General features: G+C 39.6%; 1 protein-coding gene across 4 annotated transcripts in view; it reads left to right on the plus strand.

The window, feature by feature from the left end:
• The window catches only part of UVRAG (UV radiation resistance associated), a 100,495-nt gene that overhangs the window by 31,355 nt on the left and 43,446 nt on the right, over positions 1-25,694 (plus strand). For all 4 annotated transcript variants that reach the window (XR_008820132.1, XM_056328038.1, XM_056328040.1 and 1 more), the window contains 6 exons: positions 12,143-12,248; positions 14,313-14,439; positions 15,489-15,573; positions 16,039-16,126; positions 16,696-16,756; positions 18,783-18,948. Coding sequence is in view for 3 of the 4 variants with exons in the window: in XM_056328038.1 (XP_056184013.1) it covers positions 12,143-12,248; positions 14,313-14,439; positions 15,489-15,573; positions 16,039-16,126; positions 16,696-16,756; positions 18,783-18,948 (633 nt within the window). In the remaining variant the exon portion in view is untranslated. The remainder of the gene's footprint in view (positions 1-12,142; positions 12,249-14,312; positions 14,440-15,488; positions 15,574-16,038; positions 16,127-16,695; positions 16,757-18,782; positions 18,949-25,694) is intronic.

The raw sequence follows: 25,694 nt of genomic DNA on the forward strand, positions 1-25,694 counted from the left end.
CCCTTGATGGATGCTCACCAGTGCCGTTTTGAAACGTGATTACTAGAGCCATGCGCTTTGCTCAGTCTTGGGAAGGTGGGAGCCTAGGCACTATCTCTTATTTAGGTATGCTGTTGGGTGTAGCTGCTGTTTAGCCCTGCCTCTGAGCTAAGGCATCCTCTTTTTGCTTTGTCGTAAAAGGAACGTTTTTTTCCAGGCCTTGGTACCAGGCCTGCTGCTGATTATATTTCAGTGGATTCTACATACCCTATCAAGGAATATATATTACATTGCCTGGTTCCAGAAAAAGGTATGGTCACAAATTCTAACTAGGTGCTATTTTTCTCTGTTTCCTTCCTAGCTAGGAAAGTTCTTCATGAACTGAGGCAAAGTCCAGAATCCTTTTTATTCCCTCTGTCATCTGCTTTCTTACAGGTATACTTTCTCTGCTGTGGCCTACCTTTTCATATCTAGCTCAAGAGTGGTGACAGCATTTCTTTCTTTTAAAATAATCTTTAGTCTCATTGTTGGGTGTCCTTTTTCTTCTATCAAGCAGACTGGTTTGCCACCTCTTCCAGGAGTCCAGGCTTGACTAACTGGCCCGTGAACTCCTTCCAAAGTTAGTTCTTTGTGAGAACATGTTCCATCTACAGCCAGAAGAGAGAGATGGGCATAATTTGAGTTGTGATTCATTTGACAGGATGTGTACTTTGGGAGGAAATGAATTGCTGTCTGCCTGCTTCTGTCTGTTGGCTGTAAAGAGAATAGGGAGGTGTCTACACTGTAAAGGTTTGCATCTGGTCACATTAAATCCCATGTTCTGAAGACTTTCTCATGATATGATATTTGTCTGTAGTAAAAATTCACAAGCTGCACATGTGGTTTCCTAATGTTTTCACAAGATGTGAATATGCAGAACAGCTTGTACTGGCTTTGTTGAAACTTCTCAAAAAAGGAAGCAAGTCCTGGTGATGGTGGGATCTGCATCCCAGTTACTCTGTTGGTACTGTGCTGCCTGATGTGTCATAGCTGCTATGATCAGCTGTACCGTGTGAAAATAGATTGAGATAGCAGGTTCTAGCTCAGCCCTTAATTCCTGAAAAACTGCAAAATGAGAACTTCTATGGTTGATCCCTGTCTGCTGTCAAAACTGCTATTTGGGGAAGATTTCAATATTTTCTTTTTTTTTTGTTTGGTTTGGTTTTTTTACTTCTCCAAAGAAGTGAATAGCTAAAACTTGTGAAGCTTATGAATAGGCCTTAATGAAAAGCACGTGCTTGGCTCAAATTATGTTGATTTAAAAAAATTAATTAGGAATGCCAGAGTGTGTGAACAGTAGAAAAATTTTTTGAGTGTTGGATTAAAATAGTGCCTGTGTGCTCAGATGCTTAATTACATGGATTTACAAGTTAATTAAGCAGGAGGAAAAGTTTAAGTATCTAGACAGCTTAGCTTTTCACAAGGAGTTCTCAGCACCTCTGCAGCTCATGAACCTTCTTGTTTTGGGGCAGGGACAAGATCCTCAGGCAAACATTGTGCTGCTAATAAGTTTTTCATGCCATGTGGAAATGACGAATGTTCTTCCAGCCATTTGTTTTAAGAAAGACTACAAAAATTAACCACCTCAACTGGAAAGCTAAAATTTTGAGGTTTTTGTCCCTTGGCCATATTGTCAGATTTCCTGAAAAGAGGTCACTTAAAGGCTTTCTAAATATTATGTTGCTGGTAGTAATAGGTTATACAGTAACATGTTTCACCTTTCACATAACACTCAGGATGGGCCAAATTCATCTGAGGTCATGTTCTGGACATGTCTCCATAATCAAGCTCTTTGCACGTTTGCAGCACTGATGGGAATAGGTTTATATTTAGTATTCTCTTAGTTTTCTATACTTTTCTTAAAACTTAGAAAAATAGACCTTTCAGTATGAAGTAGTGTTGGGAAGATGGGATATGCTGGTGATCTGTAAAGAAAGGGCTCAAAATCCTGTATGTTAAAATTTTACTTCAGTTCCTAAATACAAAAAATAATATTTTGGGTTCTACAACAGCTTTTCCTGCTGTTCTGGTACTTGAGGCAATTGGCCTGCCTGATGGCTTTTGTGCCTCTGAGTGCTTGAAATTCTCCCAGATTCTGCCTGGAGACAAAAAATGCTCTAAGAACTAGTGAAACCTGCCCCTTTGAAGTTTTGCTTCCTATATTTTCACTTCTCCAGTTAAAACAGCCTTCTCTATGGTTTAATCAATCCTTCAGCAGATGGGATGGCATGTTCGTGCTGTTTAGCCAGCCAGTTAATCCAAATTGAAAACATTTTGGTTGTATTTGTTGAAAAAATACTGTTTAACAACAACAAAAACTGATATTGGTACAATTTAAGTGCTGGAGGTGAGTAAAGACCAGCTCTAGGAAACTGCTGTAATATTGCTAATATCTAATCTGGCTGAAGTTGATTTAAATAATACTTACAGGTGTTAAAGGGCTTTCTCTGCTACTGCCACATGTGCATCTGATCTAGTGGATCATATCTCAAACTAGAGCAACTCCAGAGACCATGCAGGCTGTGCCTTCATCAAAACCAACAGGTTCTCGCAGTTCTGGTTACAAACAAATAAATCTGGCTGCAGTGCCCTGGACAGTTAAACATGACTTTGAACCAAATTATAAAACTAAGATAACAATTTCCCTGTATTTCACATCACAGAAATGTGATGTTCAATGACTTTAAATGGTCCAGGATTGTGAATGACAAGACCCTGCTCTGAGAAGGACCAGAGCTCAACTTCTGAACTAGCAACTAATTGCTACTTTCTAGGTTAGGGGCTCAAAGAAACTTGCAGGGCACTGTTGAACATTGGGCATGTTGACACATGGCAAGTATTAGTTACTAGAAATTGTCTTTTAAGTCCCAGTGCCTTAAGTGTGTGTATCTACTTCAGATTTCATAATCTGTCATAATATGCTTCAAAGTGACAGGCTTTGTTTCAGGATTTGCTGTTTGTAAAATATAACTGTTCATTTGACAAAGAGTGCATGTCTTGTCACTGAAGAGATGTTATTTAAGAATACAAATGTAGGTAGTGTTTGTCTGCAGTGTGAAACTTTGAGAGGCTGGTAAAATCAGCTATCTTAAGTGACAAAGACTAAAACATGGGGATGCTATAAAATCAGCTTTTGTTTAGCTCAGCCTGTCTTAGGAAAGAAGCTTTTTAAGAGATAACATTGCCTGTGTGTTTAAATTCTTCCATTTATATTAGCAGGCTTATTGAAGGAACAGAACCTAGCACAAGTTGATCTCTGAAACTAGAAAAAGGGACAACAGGATGCAGTCAACATAAGCAGCTGTAGTGTTGAAAAACTAATTAGTACCTCAGAGTAGTTTCTCTGAGACTACAGGGTCAGTGGAATTGCACGTGCCAAATGTAGTAACTGCCTTGGGCACCTATTTTTCACACATAGGAATTATGCTAAAATTGAAGTTGTTTTTCATAAGCTCCAAGTGGAGAATGATGGAGTGAGCAAGGTCTTCATAGGCTTAAACTGCTTTGTGTTCAGGTGTATCTCAGGGGTACATTGACCTGTTTACAGGTAAGGAGAAGCAGAAGACAAGGCAGTTTTGAACAGCGTCAGTGTCCCATCTGGACAGCCAGTAACTCAGTCACTTTGCTATTGTAGAGTTGCTATAACGAGCAATTGCAAACTTTAGGTTTCCAAATGTTTGGTGGGGTGAAAAGGAGGGAGAGCAGGAAGAAAACATACTGTGAACTGCTCTCTTTGGAGGATTGTACAGCATCTGATAAACCCAGAGGTGAGCCACACAAAGCTGTACTGTCTTTTGAACTTCCCTGAAGTTCCCTCTATTTCCATGTTCATCTCCATAGAACAAGTGAACCCATGGAACTCTGCCCAGCAGGTACGATTCAGCCTTTAGCCTCTGCAGTTGCAGAGTTGGTCTTTGCTACCCCATTCTTTTTAGCATACTGGTAGATGCACAGAGATAAGGGGACGTAGGAAAGCTTTTTCTTTTTGTTTTTTAATTCTAAAATAGGCACTGACAGTTAAAAGTTTTGTTTGTAGCTTTTGCCTTTACTGTTCTTGCCTCAGAGAAGGGTCCCAACTCATAGCCATGACTCTAAATGTTGTAGTTATGAATGTTCATGCTGTAGAAGGTGTCATATCCTGAGAAGGCGGTGTGTGTGGCAGGAAAAGGTTGTCACAAATAGCCTGATGCTCTTGCGGTGCCTTGTTCTAGCTTTTCCTGTGAGTATCTTAGCAGACAAATTGCTGGCTCAAGTTGCAGACTTTAATGTTGTTACTACTGCTGCCATCACCCTCCCAGCAGATGTGGAAATACAGTCTCAAGTGTGGAATGGGTGGTAGAATTCCTCTTAGCATAACTTGAGCTCTTAAATCAGTAAGTTCCTCTGCTAAAACTTCCCTTTGCTAGTGATAAGTATGGTTGTTTTTCTGTGATGGCCAGGCTTGATGTTTCTCGCTAGGAAAGATTTCCACCTGGAAGACTTGGCTTTTCATAGTGTATAGGCAGCCAAGACAAGGCAGGCATCCCCATGGCTTTGGACATGAAAACCCAGGTGGCCTAAGGCCAGCATAAATAAACATGAATTGTAATCAGACCTCTTGAGTGCCTCTGTATACTTTAATAAACAGTTCTGAAATGGATGAACAGTGTAAGAAGTGTCATCTCACTTGGCCTAAAAACTATGTGGGTTGGAATTGTGGGGTGCTGTTTTCCTGGGAAGTAGCAATGGAGATGGAAATTGTGATCTGAATTACTTTGAGAAGTTTTTTAGGTGTTTTTATCTGTGGAATCAGACTTTTAGGCAAATGTGTTCCCAGGCATTTTACCTGTGTGGTGCTAAGCCATATGGAAAGTGAGGCTAATCAGTCATCAGAAGAGTCAGTTTACAAGCCTGACATTTGCCAAAATCTGTCGAAGAGAGCGGCATGGGTCATAGCAAGTTGAAACAGTCTGCGTAGCATGAGAGAGAGGTGGGAATTTTTGTGTGTTAATTTAACTGCAGGGTTAGTAGGCTGCTGCTGTTATCTTCATCTTTTCCACTGTGCCGTATGGAATAAACACCCCTACAGTGGCAGATTTTTAAGGTAAGCATGATAGGCATGTTGCTAGCTCTTGATCAGATTTGGTCTCAGAGCACTGTTTGAGAGAGGTTACACAGAGCTATGCAGAACTTAAAAATAGCTTTATTCTTCCTATTTTTGACATCATGTAAAAGAGCATATCAATGAAGCAATGTTCAATTAGATTAGAAGTCATAACCCAATCCTTCTCCTTTTTCTGGCTATATTAGAGTTGATGAAAACCAGAGCATGTCACTCTAGCTAAATAATTTTCTAACAGACACCTGAAAGTGTTTAAGAAGGAGGATTTTGTGAACAATGGCATTTGGGACTCTTTATTTCTTGTTACAGTTTCGTCCTGGATGTGGCCATGAGAATGGGACTGCTAATTTCTTTATCTGTCAGCCTGGGGAAAGATTTCAGTGAATGCAGTCATGTCTCCAGAATGCTCAGAAATACCTAACCACATCAGGGAGGGTCAATGGTGCATTTTGACTGAGAACAAATAAAGTGGATTAAAGATCTCACATTGGGGGAAATGCTTTAATGTCTTTGATAATTAAAAACAAGGCAGGGTAGGGAATGCACCTATGACTGAGAAGCTGCAGAACACTCTTGTGAGTGTTCAGGCCATCCCTTTGTCTAGTGGGAGATCTCGCGTTTTTGAGTCGGCTGCAAAATTCTACTTCTCTTGGAAGTAAACTTTGATTTGAGTTTGGGGATGGCTTCCAGGAAGAGGTGCAGTAGCTTGCAACTAGAAAAAATGAGTCACCTGAGTATGCACTGGTGTTTCTCCTTATCCCTCTGGTGGGTAAGGCCTGCACTGGGTTGTCACAAACACTTTATTGGTTGTGTGGACTGCAACTGGAAGAACACGAACAACTTGAGAGCAGCAGTTTCCCTTTTTTAGGTGGAGCCTGTAACCCATTCAACCTGAATTTATGCATCTTCCTTCTCAGTTGTGCTTTAACTCCAGTCTTAGACTTGCTCACTGTCTCAGAGTGAGAGTTGAAACTTTTGTTAAGATTTGCTGGCAAGTTGTGTGTCAGGAAAAGGCTGTTGTATTCTACTAGTGTTACTATCTTTCTGGTAGGAGTCATCTTTACATGTTTATGCAACTTAGAAATTTGATTTATATGTAATTTACCTTTCTGCTGTATGTAGTGTCTTGAATATGATTTTGCCTGTTGCCCTGGCAGCAAGGTTTCTGTAATAACAAACTGATGAGCACCGGTATAAAGAAGAAACGTCCTCTGTTATTTGCCACAAATACATTTGTTCTTTGAATAAAAAAATCAACCAGCACTGGAGTTAAATCTGTGAACTGGAATAAGAGAACTAAAGACATCTCAGGTTTTCTGACTTCATGTATGGAAAAAGTTCTTTGTGCTTCACGTGAAAACTCCTTTTCCATTCATGTCCTGTGCATATTGAAGGTGATCTGTATACTAGCTAGCTCCTTTAAATGTTCCTCACACTGAAGGCCAGGACCTCCCCTGCTGCCAGTCTGATATATATGTTTTTTTCCATTTGCAAATAGCTCAAAGCATCCACTGTTGCAGTGTCCACATGGACTTGGTTATTCAAAAGCTTAATTGGAGTCTTACACATGTAAGGCTCAAATTAAGACTGTTTGAAAGGATGATGGAAAGTATCTGTGCTTTAATAGCACTGTCTTGTTTGAGTTTCTTACAGCACTGGCTCTTGTAGAGGTTTAATGGCATAAATGAACAAGTCAGACTTGCATTTTATTCTCCTCTTACTCCCTACTGTCTTCTCTTGCCCTACATCTGCTTTTGACAAATTGTAGGTATAGGTTTCTAAGGTGATTGAGAAAGGGAGTGTATGATTATAAATTAGGAAACTTTTTCTTGTGGGAAAGCAGATATGTAGCAAGTAATGGTTTAAGGGGCTGTGTAAAAAAAATAAAAAAATTATAGCTGGCTGGCACTCTACATAATCTAATTTCTGGACTGATAGAAAGTAGTGTGCATTCCAATTTTTTTTGTATGTAATAGGAAAGTCTTGGATTATTTTGTTCTTTAATAATAGGTTTGGGTATTTTACTTCCAGGTTCCTACATTTCGCTTATGGCCAGAAGTGTTCTGTTATATTTTCTAAATCCCTGGTAGTAATTCATAGTTTAAATTTAGTCTCATTGTAAATGAGGGTTGTTCTGGCAAATAAGACCATAAGCATTTATTTCTCTTGTGAGAAGTAGCTGTACTGTGTGACTGCTGTAATTAATTGATGTATTTATGGCTTAGTTTCATACGTGAAAAATCCAGATGTCTGATAGAAGCAAGTAGATACTTGGAGCGTATGATAGAACTACAAAACCATGTATCGGATATCTAATAAAGTTGAGACTCTTTCGTTAATGTAAACATAAGTGTATGTTAGCTTAATATGCACAATTGTCGCTACAGTTTTTTAAAGATTTCAGCCAGGAATTAACTTGATGTATAAACTCGTAAATCACTGGACTGATTCTTGACCAAGAGGGCTATCTCAGTTGCAGGATACAGCAACAAGTCTTAAAGGAAAGTGCTTCAGCTGAACCTTCAAACGTTGCCTCAAACTTATTGGAAGCCTCAAGAGAGCGAACGTGTTGTTATAGCACATTCCCAAGTTGTAAAGTCAAGTTATGTTGGAGCACTGCATTGTGTGGCCTTGGGAAGTCAGGGAAACTGCTTGATCTTGCAAGCAAGACAAGGATGTTATTGTAAAGAAATCCTGTAATGGTGAAGAAGTCCAAAACGTGGCAACTTTTTCCCTCTAAGTCAGTACCCAAATTGAATTGATCATCATAATATTATATGCTAGAATTGTTTCAAATCTTACAGCCAAGGTAAAAAGTAGGTTGGGTTGGGTTGGTTTTGTTTGGGGGGTGGGGGACAGACGGATGACACATGCAGAGGGGCACAGGGATGTGGCAGTTTTACATCAGACTTGAAAAGCCTCGAAGAAATAACCCAAATAGCCTCTATTTCAGCAACTTGGAAACTAGCAAGTGAAGAGGAGAGATGTTGAAATTTTGTGTGCCAGTTCTTCCTGGATCAGTTAGGGATGCAGCTTTTGTTGCTCTTAAGTTTATGATACAAGGCTAATGTTTTTCTATTTGTACTGCTGTCTTCTAAACTTTCAAAGGAAGGGAGAGTATTTTGTTTCCTCTTAGTCTCCCTGTCTCAGAAAGCAGTGATATGAGAGCAGCTTCATGGATCTCCACTTCCAAACTATATTAGGGTGGTAAGGAATTCTAACATCTACTTTGCTTTTCACTTCTTTCCCAGGCAGCAGCGTGCAACTCACCTGATGTTGGACACTAGCATGGCAGCCCTCAAGGGCCCCAAGCGACAGCAGTAAATCTCTCATATTTAATGTTCGTATTACTCTACTGCTGGCTGACAATGGCTGTGAGCTGCTGCAGAGACACCAGAGCAGCCTGCAGACACAGGATGACGACACTGTTGGCTAAGCTATTTCTTTAAAAAGGTTTGGATTTCTGCTGTAACTGGCTTGGCTTTTCTGATTGCCGAAAGAAATTTGGTAGCAAGCCAGTGGCCTCTTGAAGCCCTGAATTAGCTCTTGAAGTGCTATGGAAGTGCTAATTTTAATAAAAAATTAAAAACCCTCTTGAACAATCTGGGAGGAATCCTGCATTGGCTGATAGCACGTAGATTATGCCATCAGTTGGCTCATCGTTGTCAATTACTAAACCAAGCCAGATTGTACTCAAAGTGCAAATTGTGCTAACTTTAGGCTATAGCATTGGACTTGCATTCAGACCAGAAATGGAAACAATATGTAGTCAATTAGCATTGAAGTTTCTCTGTATTCATTATATGTAATTTTTAATCTAGATTTATGGCCTTAGCTTGCTGATCTCCATTCATTGGTACAGTCATAATTGTCTCCACCGTAGTCTGTCTTGTGCATGTAGAAATGATGGACAGAATTTCCATGCTGGTATTGTTATGGCTTAGTTTGTATTCCCCTTGTTGGATGACCAAAGATTTCCATGTGGGTGCAGTGGGGGCTTTTTTGGCTGGAAAAGGGAGGTTTCTGTCGATAGTTGCTGCTTTTGTGATGTGAAGTTCCTAAAATCTTAATCTTGGAAGGCTTAACTTTGGATGTGGTCATGATGTTACTGTTACCATTTTAAGGTTTTTGGAACAACAGTGAACATACTGGGATTTAGTCAACCAGTATCAGTAAGTTTTTTCTGTCTTGCAACATAAATGGCATGGTTTGGCATCAAGGCAGCCAAGTTTAAGTGTAGGGGGTTTTTTATATTGCAAGAAATGACTGGGTGATGTTTGGCTTAAAACAATTTCTTATTAAAAACAGACTTGATTGCTGAATTCCTGTGTGTAGCAGTAATAATATCGGAATATACCTTTAGGTATAGATTCACCAAATTGAAGAAGTATTCTAAGATTTTGATAAATCAGTCTGAGTAGATGTTTGCCCCTTATACTTGGGCACAGGTAGAAGAACTTAAAGCTAGTACAAAACGTAAAGGTTGTTAACTCAGTATTGATCAAATCACTGGGAGGAACTTATGTAGTAAATGATCTATCTAACAATTTGAGTTGCACAAATACTCCTTCAATGAGTAAAACACTTTTCAGCAGTCAGATTTTGCTACCTAAATTGCGTGACATGAAAACTTGTAAAACACTTCTTAATCACTAACAGACTAAAGCGAGAATGTTCTTCCAGTATAAAATTGGATGAAGAGGAAAGGGAAATGGTACTCGGTTATTACCCAAAGCTAAACCTTATAGGTAGAGTAAGGCTTTCTTGTGTCTGGAAGGAAATTGTTCCAGGCTTTTGGAAAAAGGCAGACTGGAAACTGTTGAAGTAGAAAACTTAGACCGTGCTTTATGGTGTGATAGCAGAGCTTTGATTGATGTTCACGATGCTTTGACCTGTGTAACCATGTGTTACATAGCCAACAGCCTCAAGATGCATTTGGGAAGGTGGGAGGTGTAAGTCATAGTTCCCAGTAGGACATAAATGTTTCCAGGAGGTTTCAGTACTGTTAGGGATGTGAGACCAAGCTCTTGGGTGACCCAATGCTGCTGGCCTCGGCAGTCTTGCCCCCACCTTGGTAGCAGTCAGTAGAGCCATGCTACTTGATATGCCATTTGGGATGGGGCACAGCTACCCCTAAAAAGCTCTTGATATGCCATTTGGGATGGGGCACAGCTACCCCTAAAAAGCTCTTGATATGCCATTTGGGATGGGGCACAGCTACCCCTAAAAAGCTCTTGATATGCCATTTGGGATGGGGCACAGCTACCCCTAAAAAGTTGCTTGGGCCGAGCAGTTGGAGAAGCTCTAAAGAAACCAAAGGAATCACTTCGATTTTTGTTTCGAATTGTACTACTACAGAGAACGGTGTTTTAAGAGAAGCAATATTGTGATGGAGCTAAAGGTGTCTGATAATTTAAATGTATTAAATTTGTATCACAAAATGCCTAAATCACAATGACCCTGTTTAATATTGCTAGCACTGCTTATTCCCTGTTGTCAGTGTATAATCTCCTCCCTGTGTATTTCTTTGCTGGGCTAGGTGGTTTAGGTGCTGTCCTCATGCTGAATAAAGTAATCGGTAATATGGCTGTTGAGATGGGGTGTGGGGAGGAGTAATGCTTTGTGGTTATGTGTACTTGAAGCACTTAGCCTGGTTATCTTGGTCTAGCTCATACAGACCATTAAAAACCGTTAGCCAAAAACTTTAAATAACAATGCCTCAATTGCTTATAAATCTGCAAGAGATTAGAGAATGTAAAAGGTAGGAGCTGAGTAGCCTTTTCTGTGTGCTCTAGTGTCTTTTGGTCCTTGGCTTATGGCAAATTTGTAGCCTTGCTTTAGTAAAATTAAATGTTCCTGTGAAGAGGCAAATATTTTTAATTTTGGCAGAGTGTAGATGAATTGAAGCAGGCTTGTTTTTTTCATTGCCTGCCTGGCAAAGCACAAATGTCATACAGTAGGTTATCTGACCACATTTTTGCCGTTCTGGCTAGACCTTAGTGAAGTGCTTATGCCAGCAGCAAGGCTACCTGGACAATATCCTTACAAAAGAAGCCATTAAAAGTGAAACTGTGAATGGGAAAAGTAAGCCTGGGTTTGCATGCGTGAAAAGACATAGCCTGTGTCTGCAGACCAGCTCTGATTTTTTTCTAATAAATAAGTTAATTTCCGCTCCATGTTCATGTTAAGATGTTAATACTTCTGACCTGTTTTTGCCATTGCTTTCCTCTGCCTGATTTTTTTTCAATAAATATGGCAAATAATCAGTTTCCCTTCTACCCTGAAGCCAGGGCTAATGATCAGAAACACATAATTATCATCTTTTCACACTTCAAATGTGATTAAAATAAGAAACCCGTGTTTCTGTTACAGAAGGGCCCATAGGATATTTGGAGATACTAAAGGGTGTTTCGTGCTCTTGGCCTGGGTAGCATGTAGATCAGGGGTCCTCAAACTTTTTAAACAGGGGCCAGCGCGCGGATGCAGTGGCAGGCAGTCATCTGCGGTTGCTTGGTTTTCCCCCCTCAACCCCCGGCGGGGGTGTGTGTGTGTGTCTGTAAATACCAGGGGTCGGATTGAGGACCCTGGGGGGCCTTCAGGCAGTAGTTTGAGGACCCCTGATGTAAAGGATCCTTTTTTAAAGCTGGCCTGTGTTAACAGTGCTCATGGTAACTGTCATGTCTATCCGTTTTGATGTTCACAGTGTTACAACTTCATTGTTACACAAGATCCCTGTAATTACCTGCTGTCTCACCTACAGCTTTGCCTTATCAGCGTGTATTGAATTTAACAAATGAGAAGGAGATTTGGTACTTGATCAAATTGAGAGACTTGATAGTTTACTTTGGATACTCATTTATATAAAATGTGCAAGTTATGATTCTTTTAATATTTTGTTCCAAAATAGAAGCTGCCAATCTGAATTCATGTTACTGTTGCTGGGTTTGAGGCAGCTGGCACATTCATCATTAGGACATGTGTGGGGAACCTTTAGTACAGCTGTAACTTCTCTTTTCCTTACAGGCTTCACAGAGCCCAGTGTGCAATTAAACAGACTCAGGTAACTGTTCAGAAAATAGGAAGGGAGATTGAAGAAAAGCTGAGATGTACATCTACAAGCAATGAACTGGTAAGTTTGATTATTTGAAACCTTATTCTACAGGCTTGCTGAAGCATCTGGCTGATGTCTTGACCATAAGCTTGGGAGTTTTTTAACAATCAGACTTGAAATCTTTACTTAAACTTGTAATTTCAAATGGGAACTCATCTGAGAACTGTAATGAATTTTAATTTGTGTTACACAGATGGGTTGATAGATCATCCTATTTTTACCTTTATTTTGTATAATTGCTTTTATACTAGAAAAGCATAAACATGGCACAGTGCATGAAAGAGGTTTATCAGGAAAAACAAACTTTTAATGATTTAGATAAATCTTGACAGAAACTTGGGGTGTATTTAGTGAGGTGAGTCCACTGGCTATATCTTCTTGCACTTCTGCTCCCTTTGGGTGAACAGCATTCATGCGAAAGCTGTCACTCAAGTGACACGTTCAGTTTGAGTAGGAAATGTATTAGAGTTTTCAATAGCTTTTGACAGTTTGTTTTGCCTGTTCTTTCCCCTCTCCAAAAAAGTGTACTGGCACTACTTTCAACTTTCTGCCCAGGAAGGCTGAGCTCAGTTTAAAGCAGTGAATTGCCAGAACAAGAATGGCTTGTAGTGACTTCATTGTCTCGGTACTCACTGGCATGTGTCTGATGCCTTGTATAGGAAAGGGAAAACTTGTGACGTGAAGTTACTTTATTGCTGTAAGGCAGATCCTGGGTTGAGAGTACTCTGCTAATTTTCAATGGAAAAATGGGAGGTTGTTGCACTGTAGACAAAGAAGCAAAGGAGTCACCTCCCTTAAGGAGCAACATCACATCTCCTGTGAGTGACTCCAACCCAGAGCTGCTTTGCCTTCTGTTGGTATCTTGGCTGTTAAAAGGTTATTAGCCATCTTTTTTTCTTATGGATATCCTTGTCCCTCTAGGCAAAGGCTTTTCCTTTATAGATATGCATGAGCAAAATTGTGAAGAATACTAAAACCAAAAATGATAATGATCACACACGTGATGCAACTTCTTAGCCACCATGGTCTATGTATAAGGAAATGATTACCTATTTCTTTCTTCCTTTGTTCAGTAGTGGAAACTCTTGTTGGGCTTCCATTCCCCTTTATAAGTGTGTGGACTATAAAATTGACTGATGTTTCCTGCTGCGGTCTTGAACCAGAAGAGCATACATGTATAACTGAAGCAAATATGAAGTGGAAGAAAGAGTTCAGCAAGAACTGACTTTTTTTTCAGGCAGCTAGTGTTGAGGTAACATTATGTCCTCTAACTGCTTGAAAAAGTGAAGGCTGGCAGCGTTATATGCGACATTGTCTGATAGTACTTACACAAGACTTGCTCACAAGTATGTCTGAGTGCCTCTTTGGGCTTTGAACTCCAGCAGGGTTGTGACTGGACTGAAGAGACGTAACTTCTCTTTTCCATTTTGAAGCTGTCTTCAGTTACTCCCAATATGGATCTATTAAACATCGTAGATGCTCCTTCCTTAAAACAAAACCCCACTTATAATAGAAAATTCTGCTTCACTGCACACATGGCAACACAATTTGTCAGTGGATAATAGTGCATCAAATAACAAAAAATATTCTTATGAAACACTAATAGATTTAGAGTAGGTACAGGGCAAATCCTAATTTTTTTTAAAGGGGTCCTTCAGATATAATGTAATGACATAATCCGTAATGATACCGCCAATCTTTTTTCCAGCTCCCTGCTTCAGTTTAGTATAGACTTCTTATGGCTGCTCTTCTCTCTTGTTGCCTAACCCTTTGCCAGGGAATGAATGCTTGTCCTGCTGCTATAAGTTTCTATGTACTTGTCCTGCAGAAGTTTCCTTCCGTCTCTGTGCATCTCACAGAGGGAGCAGGCACTGTGGAACAGAGCTGAGTTTTTCTCCTTCCAAGGCAGCAAAATAATTAGGGTCTTTGATTATCTATTGCCTGTGGTGATCTATGAACTCCACCTTTAGTCCAGCAGACACTAGTCTTGCCCCTTTTTTGCTTTCCTCCTATCACTCCTTTTATGGAACTGCTTGTGTGCAGAAAAACTTATCTCTTTTAACTCTCATTTTCTTCCAATAGAAAAAGGAGAGTGAATGTTTACAGTTGAAGATCCTGGTGCTGCGTAATGAACTGGAGAGGCAGAAGAAGGCCCTTGGTCAAGAAGTAGCCTTGTTGCATAAGGAAAAAGTTACTTTGCATGACAGAGGTAGGTGTAGAAATGTTAATGCTTTTATTGCAGATCTTCATAATCCACTGATCAGAAGAGTAGTCGCCTAGCTTATGGTCATGGTGACCGTAATAAAGGTGCTGTTTTGGTGGGGGTTATTTTGTTGGTGTGGTGGGTTTTTTTTGGGCTGTGGGGTTTTGGGTTTGTTTTTTTTGTGTATGGCTCTAACGTGTTTGTGTCTGTCTTTATATCTGGCTACAAGCTTCAAATAATCTCTTTACCATCTGTGTCATACTGAATTCTGGGCAGCAGTTTCTGATATCCTGTCTCTGAATAACTTCTTACTATGACAGCTCTCTAAAACAATCTTACATCTACACTTTATCAACATTTTGAGACACTCAGAAGAGCTGCACTGTAATACAGTGAACAGTGGCTTGATGCAGGCACATTATAATGTCATGAGGGATGTTACTGTACCTGTGATTAGGATCCTATTCTAAGTGTTAGAAGACAAAAATTCCTCTTAATAGCTTAATATGTAAGTGAAAGATGAAAAGCTCAGTAGTCTTGGTATTTTCTTTTACTGGGAAAGCATCATATATATGACTATATGTATGACTGTATATAGTCCTGTATGTAAAATGCTGTATCACTGTCTCTTTGGAGCTCACCAGTGACCAAGCTACACATGAACATTTGATATTTTTTTTTAAATACCTAGCTACGTTTAAAATAATTACTCGCTACTAAAAATGAGGGGTTTTCCACTTAATTCTGGCTATGCAGGTATTAAGATGCGTTAACTGAATTACTCCACTACTGTGGATGTGGGTGTGAGGGAAAGAGGTGTTAAAGGAGAATTGGGGTATAATTGGTTGTGTTTGGCTGGTGAATGGTGTATAGTGCATGCAGACAGGTGTTTCTCCTACACTGTCATTCCCCAGTTTGGCAGCATAACATGGAAAATGGGCATCTAAGAGTAAGTGGAGGATTATTGCCAACATTTGTGTCAGTATCTACTTTTTAAAACTCCAGATAAGAAAATATTTGAGAGTAATTTTTTCCTGATTCTTCATGTTGCTTAGAAAATGCATTTGAGACTGAATACCAGAAACTTCAAGAGCATAATGAATCCCTGCATGAATTAAGAAAGGAATGCACTGCAAAGAGGTAAAGGGTTTACACTTTTTCTCCGAAGGGAAAGGAAATACAGGCTTGAGAGTGGGCCACTTGAAGTGGGACTCCTGGCACCAAATTTTTACTAATGTTGCTCCAAAACATCAGTTAAGACATCTCTGCTATGATTTGTAGATATCTAAAGTGATAATTAACAGTGGCAAGTCTAGAAGAGAAGAAAACAGATGCTTGATTGCATGTGTAGACTAGGTCTGTTTTAATGTAACACAGCTTTGTAATACTTGGTTGTCATAGTCAAAATACACCTATAGTATGAGGTACAACTGACAATGAAAAATCAGCTTTGCCTTCTGTATTTTTTTATTTTTTGTGGAATTACCTAACTTTTTTGGGGAGGAGAGGTGAAGCTTGGGAAGCTGCGGAAGGGATACAAGGGTTTGATACCTTTACTTAAAGCTTTTGAAGAAACTAATGGGTTTGGGATCTCTTTCCCCAAAGAGAACTGTTTTTGAAGACAAACGCCCAGCAGACTATTCGATGCAAGCAACTGCTGTCAGAGCTATCCTATATCTACCCTATTGATCTGGTATGTTTTTAATATTCTAAAAATCTGCTTGATGTGAAATGAATTTCCTATATATTACACTGTGAGCAAATACCATGTTTTATTAGTGATGAAACTTGCTCTTCACTCATGCTGTTTTTTCCAGCTTTTTCTTGGATTTGGTCCTTAGATTGCAAACCTCACAGGAAGAGGACTTATGCCAGCACCTCACAAATAGTCTCCACAATAAAAGTAGAAATAGCTGTAGCTGTAATTTAATGGATATTTTCATTTTGTTAACAATTTTATAATGTAACCCTGACAGCAGGCTAGCTGAACTTTAACAAAGTGCACATAAACAGATGTCCAAATACTGAACTCCAAAATCTTTTCTATAATGAATTAAGATGAAGCTCTTCCTTCTTTATAAAAAGTTGCATTTATTTCTGAGTTATGAGATGTGGACTAAAATACTGTGTCAAAGTTGCTCTGTTTAATTGAATATTTAGTTTTTTCTTCACAAAAATGCTTTGTCATTGGATTTTGTGCAGGTTTCTGTTTTCTCGATGTTGTTCTGTTCTCACTTTCCGTTGTTGATTTTAAACTTACAGAATGATCAAAAGGATTACTTTGTTTGTGGAGTCAAGCTTCCTAATTCTGAAGACTTTCAAGGTAGCCAGATATTATTTAGTTGCTCAGTTGACACTGCTTGTAAACTTTATGAAAATAAGTAAACTGATAGCAATGGCTTAGGACCCAAATTTATGACTGGAAAGGTGTAGACTAGAAGAAAACTTTTATGCCTTTTTTATTCCTACCTCCTAGCTAGTTTGAAGGAAGTTACTGTTGACTCTTGGAAAAGTACCTCTGTATTCTAAGACTCAATACTGAAACACTGGAACAAGTTACCCAGATTGCCTGGGAGAGTCCTGGGCAACCTGCTGTAGCTGACCCTGCTCTGAGCAGGGGGCTTAGACTATGCGATTTCCAAAGGTGTCTTCCAAACTTAGTGATTCTGGAAAACATTTGTCCTAAAATTGCATTATGACTACATTGAATCCGTAAATTTTGATGGAGCAACATGCATGAATCCCCATTCAGTTTGCTGTAGTTGCTGGTGAACTACCAAGTAAATAACTTGTGTAAGTAAGACTTTAAAGCTGCCTGACAGTATGGAGTATTTTACAAGTCAGCTTCTACTTCAGCTGTCTACAGTCACCTTATTGCAGAAGCAAATATATAGCATGCCTATCTGTATAACAGTTGTACAAGTAATGGCATGCATTCATCTGCAAATGTTTGATGTGAGTTGGAACTTCATTAAAATATGCTTGAGAATTTCTTGCTCCCAGTACTTGCTCATTCTGCAAGGTTTGAGGTTTTTTTCCAAGAAACAATTGTTTAACTCTTTAAAGCCATCCCATAGTAGTTAACTTGGGCTAACAACATGTATATTGGATGCTAGGATAGCAGAGGAATAATCTGTAAAACAAATCCAGTTTGTCTTTTCTTTGTCTTCCTGATTGCAATAAATATGATAATGAATTCAGTTTGGCAGTGCTTAAGAAATCAGTGGCCTGCATCTTCTGGCCCATTTTCAGGTTACTGGTATTAATTCCTTACAAAATAATTACTAATTCTTTATCATGTAGTATTATGAGGAAGAAGTACTAAGCATTCAGCTTGTGAGATACACAGTTAAATTTGAAAACCAGCTGTCTGACGTATCTTTGTTCAGATACTTGATTTTTTAAAATATCATTATCCACTAAGAATCTGAAGGATCAAAAACACTTTATTCCCTAAAAAACAACTTTGCTGCAGAAGTTGAATATGTTTTACAAAATACTTTTTGAAAGGGGTGTAATTTAAATCAATGTACTGTGTCATGTTCTGATAGAGCTCAGCATGATTTTGTGGTTGACATGGAACATCATAAGCTTTTTTAGAGGGTCTTCTGTATAGCTGATTTCATGGACTCCCTTCTTCATCAGAAGGGATGACTCCATGTTGTTTGTATCAGTGTGTTCACTAACAAGGAAGAAAAATAAAGAAAACAGAAAGGAAGAGGCTGTAGGTGGCTAAAGGCTGTAATTTGAATTGCAAGACCTGTGTGTATTCCCAGCTGGTGAAGCTTTAAGGTTGAAACGTTAAATTTCAAATTGAAAATGTTACTTTAAAATAATGGGATAATCTAAGTTCTTCCAGTTGTTGGCAGAGAACAGAGTTCATACCCTGGGGTCAGTGTATCTCCAACTGATCTTGCTAATGAATAAGGTTATGGAAGAATGCAGTTTTACCTGACCCTGGTCATGTGTGTCAGCTACATCTAGAGAAATGCAGAAAGTTTCAGACTTGAATTTTGACACAGGAATTTTGTTTTGCTTTTCCTGTCTCTTCTTTACCCTTTACCATCCATACGCACCCAGGCAAATATTGAGAAGAGTAACTTTTAGCTTTGAAAGTGTAAAATTGGAAGGTGAACAAGCCATCGCCCTTTTTTATAAAAGAGGCAAATACGGTGAACTGTGAACATTTGTAAAGCAGTCTAAATTTATTTCAAGCTTGCATCTATTCTTAAGTTATAACTTCTGATAGCTCTGTTAATTGTATCATTCTCTGAACAATAGATGAACTTGTGCTGAGTCTGTACTCTGATTCAGTTGATTAAATAACAGAATCTTTTTATTATTGACAGCAAAAGATGATGGAAGCATTGCTGTTGCCCTGGGCTACACCGCTCACTTGGTTTCAATGATATCCTACTTCTTACAAGTGCCACTCAGGTATCCTATAATCCACAAGGGCTCCCGATCTATAATCAAAGATAATATCAACGACAAACTGACAGAGAAAGAGCGAGAGTAAGTATGTCATAAATGTGCTTATGTACTTCCTTCAAAACAACAAATTGGCAACAAAAAACCCCCAACCCCCTTGAACAGCTTTGGGTAGTCTGAAGTGATGTGGAGTTTGAAGTTATTTTTTACTGCTTTCAGTAGCTGTGGGACTGTTGTTTTTCTTGTGTTAGAATTCTATGATCTAGTAGAGTAGTTCAGCTCTGTCATTCTAGGTCTGTTGGCGCGCACATACTATTGTTTGGGCTTCTAATAATGCTAGAAAAACTTAAATGGTGTGTCTTATAGGTAAGTTTTGGCTGTTGATTGGAAAACTTGCTTTTATGTCTTGCCACTGGCTATGGGAATAAACTGCAGGGAGCAAGTACAGCTTCACTTGAGGAGTTACTGCCAGTACTGGAGTAGTGGTTGATAAACGTGATAAATTAAATAGCTTTCTTGAATGCAGAGGATTTAAATCAATTGAAAAAAAGCACTGTAAACTTATCTACTATTAACCAACTTAATATTCAATGAGGAGTCTTTCATTTATTCTGTAATTGTCTTTCAACATGTACTTACACTATAGTTATTGTTGTGCTACTAGGAAACTATCTTGGTGTCCTTAAATTCACTCTTTGAATGTCTTCTCCTGCATTTTGGCACTTTGCCTATTTTCCCCACTGTCTTTGCAAATGTGTGCTCTAATATGAAAGCAATGGCAATTATTGGTTAAGTTTCACTTTGTAGCCTGCAACCACAGAACTCAAAGGAATGCAATACTGACCAGCTGTAGGAGGCCAGCTGCTCCCCTCTGGTCCTGTGTGTGTTTGGGTGGCTGCAGAGTAAGGCTTGGAGCATCAGTAACTTTGTTTTTCCATGTCCAAGGTTTGGAAAAGGGAGCAAAGGAAATGGCTGAGGGGTAAGGAGTCTGTGAAAAGTAGCTGTCTCTCTTGACATAAAACCTGTAAATTAAAAAAAAAAAAAACCTCCACACCCATAAAAGCCCCCCAAAACAAACCCACAAAAAACCCTCTTTGGAAATGTACAATCAAAGTATTATAATATTTTAACACTAATTACTGATAGTCCAAATCAAGATGGAAGGCTCTTACTGTGTGTAGTTGACTGGGTTGAGATGCTTGGAAGTGTATGATTTCTCTTTGAAGCTGAGTGACTTTTGGCAGGACAGCAGAGGTAACTTGCCTTAAGAGTTAATCTCTCTGAGGTCTTCCTGTTTTGATACAATGAAATATGGCTATATAATTATGTCTTGCAAATTAATTTTGATACCATTTTAATAACTTGTCCAAACAATTCCTGGGTAACTTAATAGAACATTAATCTGTTCTGCTTCCGTTTAGTCTCTAAGCATATGATCATACTCCTTCCTGTACACCACTTTCAGAAGGGTAGCAAGCTACAACATTTAGATCTGGAAAACAAATTTCTGAGGAGTAGAGCTGCCTGTGTGGGGGTGTATAAAGATTAAACCAATTTCCTGTTGTCTGAGACAGATTGGAAGGTTTAGTCCTTGAGGCTGTAGGCTTCCAAACCCTCATGACTTAATACTTTATTGCACAATAGAGTTCTGAAAAGCAGAAAGTTTAGCTAAGTATATAAATCCCTGTTGGGCCATTTACCTGTGTTCTGCAAGAATTTTTCAGGATTAGCTCCTGCCTGAGATCTTGTCTTCCCAGCTATTGGAGAGTCAATCCTATCAACTCTCAAGGGACCTTGCTTGCTGTAGAAAACCTCAAATGTCTTGCAGTTTTCTTTCTAAACTAATAGCTCAAGTTTCTCACCTGCTCCTAACTGAATTGAACATAGCAATTAATATGCATTATTAAATTTCTTTATTTCAGTCACCTTCCTTTAGCAGCTTTTAAAACTCCAACATGTGACTGATTACTCCGTTTTCTTTATACTCAGTCTTTGCTGTAACACACAGCATCGTGATTGACTAGATTAAACGTTTTACTTGGCTTTGTAATTTATTTTTTTTTGAACTGCAGGGTTTCCCTGAGATCCATATTAAGAGCTTCTAAAAATCGTGCTTTGGGGGAATAGCTGATGTTTTCACTTGAGAACAATTTCATAAGTACATGTGTTTGTATTTAACATTATATTGTATAAATGTGTTCCTTCACTTTCAAGTTTCTTTACCAGCTTTTTAAAGCCCTTGTAAGCTGGTTAAATATTTTTGAGAGCTTTCAGAATATAAGTTACGTTTGGGAAATGCTTTATCTGCTTCAGGTTTGTTTATTTGGATGATCCAGATAATTTAAATCTCAAAGTTCTGGTAGACGTATGCAATTTTGTCTGTTGCAGTTACAGTTTGTAATGGAACTTAAAGCCTACAAAAGTAGGGGGCTCTGAGAACTCAGCACTTCTCTGGCTGCATTACTTAAGGTAGAATAAGTTGTATATGTATATATCTGCCAGTAGCATACAATATATGATCAGCTTCATAATTGCAAAGGTATTAGTGTTTCTAATCTATTCAATAACTGTTCCATTCTTGTATTCCATAAAATAGTTTTGGTACTACTAAAACACTGTCTTCTCTCATAAATCTATTTTTGACTTTCTGAACCACCAAGGTGAGGCAAGAATATGATTTTCACTAAATATTTCGTTAATATACTTCATTGGTCCCATTCAACATCTGCAAGTGCACCAAATATGTAGAAAGAAAGAGTACCATTCCTCAGAAGTTCTGGAGTCTGAAAGGTTTCAAAACAAATGAGGGCACCCCCATTGGGTTTGCAGAGGACACGAGCTGGGGGCAGTGTGACCTGCTGGGGGGCAGGGGGTTCTGCAGGGGGTCTGGGCAGGCCGGGCCGAGGGGCCGAGGCCAGTTGTATGAGGCCCAACAGGGCTGAGTGCCGGGCCCTGCCCGTGGGTCACACCAGCCCCCCGCAGCGCTGCGGGCTGGGGGCAGGGGGCTGGGAACTGCCCGGCGGGGAAGGGCCTGGGGGGGCTGGTCGGCAGCCGGCTGGGCATGAGCCCCCAGTGTGCCCAGGTGGCCACGGCGGCCAGCAGCGCCCTGGCCGGTGTCAGCAGCAGCGTGGCCAGCAGGGCCAGGCAGTGCCCGTCCCCCTGTGCTGGGCCCTGGTGCGGCCGCCCCTCGAGCCCTGGGCTCAGCGTTGGGCCCCTCACCCCCAGGCAGACCCGGAGGGGCTGGAGCGTGTCCAGAGCCGGGCAGGGGCTGGGGAAGGGGCTGCGGCACAGCTCTGGGGGGGGGGCGGGGGGAGCTGGGGGGGCTCAGCCTGGGGAAAAGGGGGCTCAGGGGGGACCTTATTGCTCTCTACAGGTGCCTGGCAGGGGGTTGTAGTGAGGTGGGGTCAGTCTCTTCTCCCAAGGAACCAGTGACAGGACGAGAGGGAACAGGCTCAAGTTGCACCAGGAGAGGTTTAGGTTGGATATTGGGAAAAATTTCTTCCATGAAAGGGCTGTCAAACACTGGAACAGGCTGCCCAGGGATGTTGTGGAGTCCCCATCCCTGGAGGTATTTAAAAGACGTGTGGATGTGGTGCTTGGGGACATGGTTGGGATGTGGTTTAGTGGTGGACTTGGCAGTGCTGGGTTAACTGTTGGACTTAATGATCTTAAAGGTCTTTTCTGACCTAAACAATTATGTGATTTGGTTCTGTGGAGACAGAACTCCCAAACTAAAGCTACTGAGGACAGCAGCATGTTCCTCTGTGCAGTGACAAACATACATGTTTGCTGAATAAACCACCTAAATTCTTTGGCACTGTTCTTGCACAACTGAAAACTAGCACTTCATCACATTCTCATAAACATAGTAATGATTCTGAGATGAAAGTATTTATGATGTGTTCTGACACTGTCTGTCAAGTCGTGCATTTAATGCTTCTGTTAGTCTGCTCCCAGATATTTAAGTAAAGAATAGCTTCCAGTTTACAGCAAAATAAGGACTGTTATGTCTGGAGTGAGTCATACTTGGTGAAATTGCCTGTGTTGGTGTTGCTGCTTATTGTATTTTTCTTTTTGTTGTTGTTGTTTATATAGTCTTCAGTTCAGTATAGTTCTGTTCTTTCATTGTCAGTGTAAGCTAAACATCTTGCAAAGTAAATGCCTGCATTTTGCTGGCTGGAAGCTACTGAATCTTTTGAAACTGTATCAGTTTCCTTGCAAACTTTAAAGTGAGTCCAGTAAAGCATGGTTATGCCATCTGTTTGGGAGTCTTTTGGCCTCTGTTGGTTCAAATCTATGCTTGGTTGCTACTTTTTATACTTGAAGCTTCAAATGTCACTTACATAACCTGACAGCTGAATATTCAAGAGTAGAATACTTGTTTAATCAAATCACGTTAGACAGCTTAGAAATATGTATACTCTCCTAAGAAAAATAATGTTCTTTGGAGTTTATTCATCTTTCTGGTACTCTGTGTGTCTGGATGAGTGAAATGCACATTCACAGAAATTATTTCTGTTGTATTTTTGCATTCTTGGTCATATTGTGTGTCTTAAAAGATTTTCAAGAAGTCTTGCTTTTCTGCTAAGTAATTTGAAAATGAGAATGGTTTCAAGAGAGTTTTGCTAACATTGTTTCTCTGTAGTAAAAATAAAGAGAAATCAAGTAGTATGTTCAGGCTGTTCTAGCTCACGCTGCACCTTCTTCCCACCAAACCATGTTAAGGGAGAATTAGAAAACTAGCAGTAGTAAGAAGAAAACCACCTCAAAGTCATATTTCAGCCTAGGGAAAAAAAATGAAGGGGTAAAATACGTGATCTGAAAAGGTTTTGTATTTAAAAGACAAGTGGTACATCATAGTTTTCAGGCGTAGCTACTGGAGCACATACAGGCATTTCAGAATTGTCTGATCTCAAAGTAGTGCTATTTTTTCCGTGTGTTGTATGTTTAAACATTGAACTTATTGCCACCTCATGTTATAAAGGTAAAAAATATATATTAAAAAATAAAATAAAAAAAACACAACAAAGCGTACCTAGACAGTGATGGAAGAAGCTTATGTAGTCTGGTGTATTTTTTGCAGAAATATTTGGCATTTGCTGATTTGAGATAACAGTAAACTACTCTAAAAGTTTCCTTGCTGTTTTATAATTTATAGAAAGATTTAAGGTCTTTTTTTTTTTTTTTCTATTCTGCTTGGGAAATACAGACTCCCAACAGGTCAAAGGAGACACAGGCAGCTGCAGTGCAGTCTTGGGCATCTGCCTTCAAAGGCATCTGATGTCTTTGCAGTTATGTTTTATTACTTATATGTACCTCGAGAACCAAATGAAATGGCATGAGGAGTGAAACTGAGCATGCTGCTATGGCTTTCTAAATTATGCTGCTACTTGTCCTGTCTGAACACCTTCTGTCATCACTAAACACAGGAAACATTTATCTGTTGCACTACTATGTCTCATAGAAAACATGATCAAAATTGCATGCTGTGTTTGCACCTAAAAGTGATAGGTGTGATCCTGAAGTAATTTCATGGAAACTATTTCTGTGCTGTGGATTTGTACCTCAAAATTGTCTTTTTCTGGAGCTCAGCTTCATCATTATTGAGAACTTAAAGCATGCCAGAAGGTTGTAATTATTAATCATTTTGTTTTGATTTAGGTAGAATTAGCTGTTTTGAGACAGGATTGTGAAGATCTGCTGGCATCAGACTTCATCTGGGAACAAAGTCTGAGTGCATCAGACCTCTTGTATCGCAGTGGCACTGCAGCACTCAAAAGTAGCTCTAATTCCCTGGGTGTCAATACCTTAAAGACCGATTTTATTTCATTGCCATAGCCCACGTGAGAAGTGCAGAGGTGTGAATAATAAAAACCAGGTTGTCTTTCACTGGGATGAAGGTCTTGTGGCAACTGAAAAGCATATCAATCTTGAAACACAGGTGCTCTTGTTGGATCTTCAGAATAGTTCTGGATTCCTTAAGGATGTAAAGCCGTGAGCATATTTATCCTAATACAGCTTCTGTATACCTAAAGCTGACATACAGGTGCAGGGCCAAGGGCTGCAGCACTGTGTGAGGTGAATGGTAATGTATCTGCATGGCTTGATGATTGAGTCTTGAATTCAAACCAGCAGGTTAGTTTACCCCAGTTTGAGATGCTTTTGATTTAGGGACCCAGATTTCGGAGAAGTGGAAAAGTTTCAGAGTAAGTTGAGCCAGATGTACTTTTAATCTGCATGTGTTTAAGCAGTCAATTTGATATGTTGGTGTTGTATTTTTAGACACACTCATTTGTACTGATAAAGAAAACTTCCATTGTGTGTGGTTCACACACAGTGTTAAGGCATGCAATATGGGTTACAGTGTAAGTTCTGGTATAAAAATTTTCACTTTTCAGGCTTGTGAGGAAAGCAAAGGTTGTATCAAAGCCAGTCTGCTATAAGACTGCTTCCATGCTGCCTTTCTCCATGTGTTGTCTTTCAGTTAGTTTAACTGTGGCAAGCGGGATTTGCAAATAGGTGGTGGTAAGTGATGCTGAACAGGCATATGGACAATTTTGGAATGTTTGGAAACAGCTAGTTGAATGAGCATGGTCTAAGAGTGGCCCTTGCTACTGTGGTCTTGCCCCTGTTTCAAAGGATGGGAAAAACAAGAGTTTCAGCTGTAGTAGACTTAAGCACTTTAGCACTGTTGTACTTTTGTTTTGAGCCTGGTAACAGATAAGCCACTTGCAACAAGGCAATCTGAAAAATCATGACACAAGCAAGAATAACTTTTCACTGACATAACATCTTGCAACTCAATTGAGAAGTCTTTAGTCATATTTGGT

This window comes from Falco biarmicus, chromosome 2 (assembly GCF_023638135.1).
Source record: "Falco biarmicus isolate bFalBia1 chromosome 2, bFalBia1.pri, whole genome shotgun sequence".
Classification (NCBI taxonomy): Eukaryota; Metazoa; Chordata; class Aves; order Falconiformes; family Falconidae; genus Falco; species Falco biarmicus.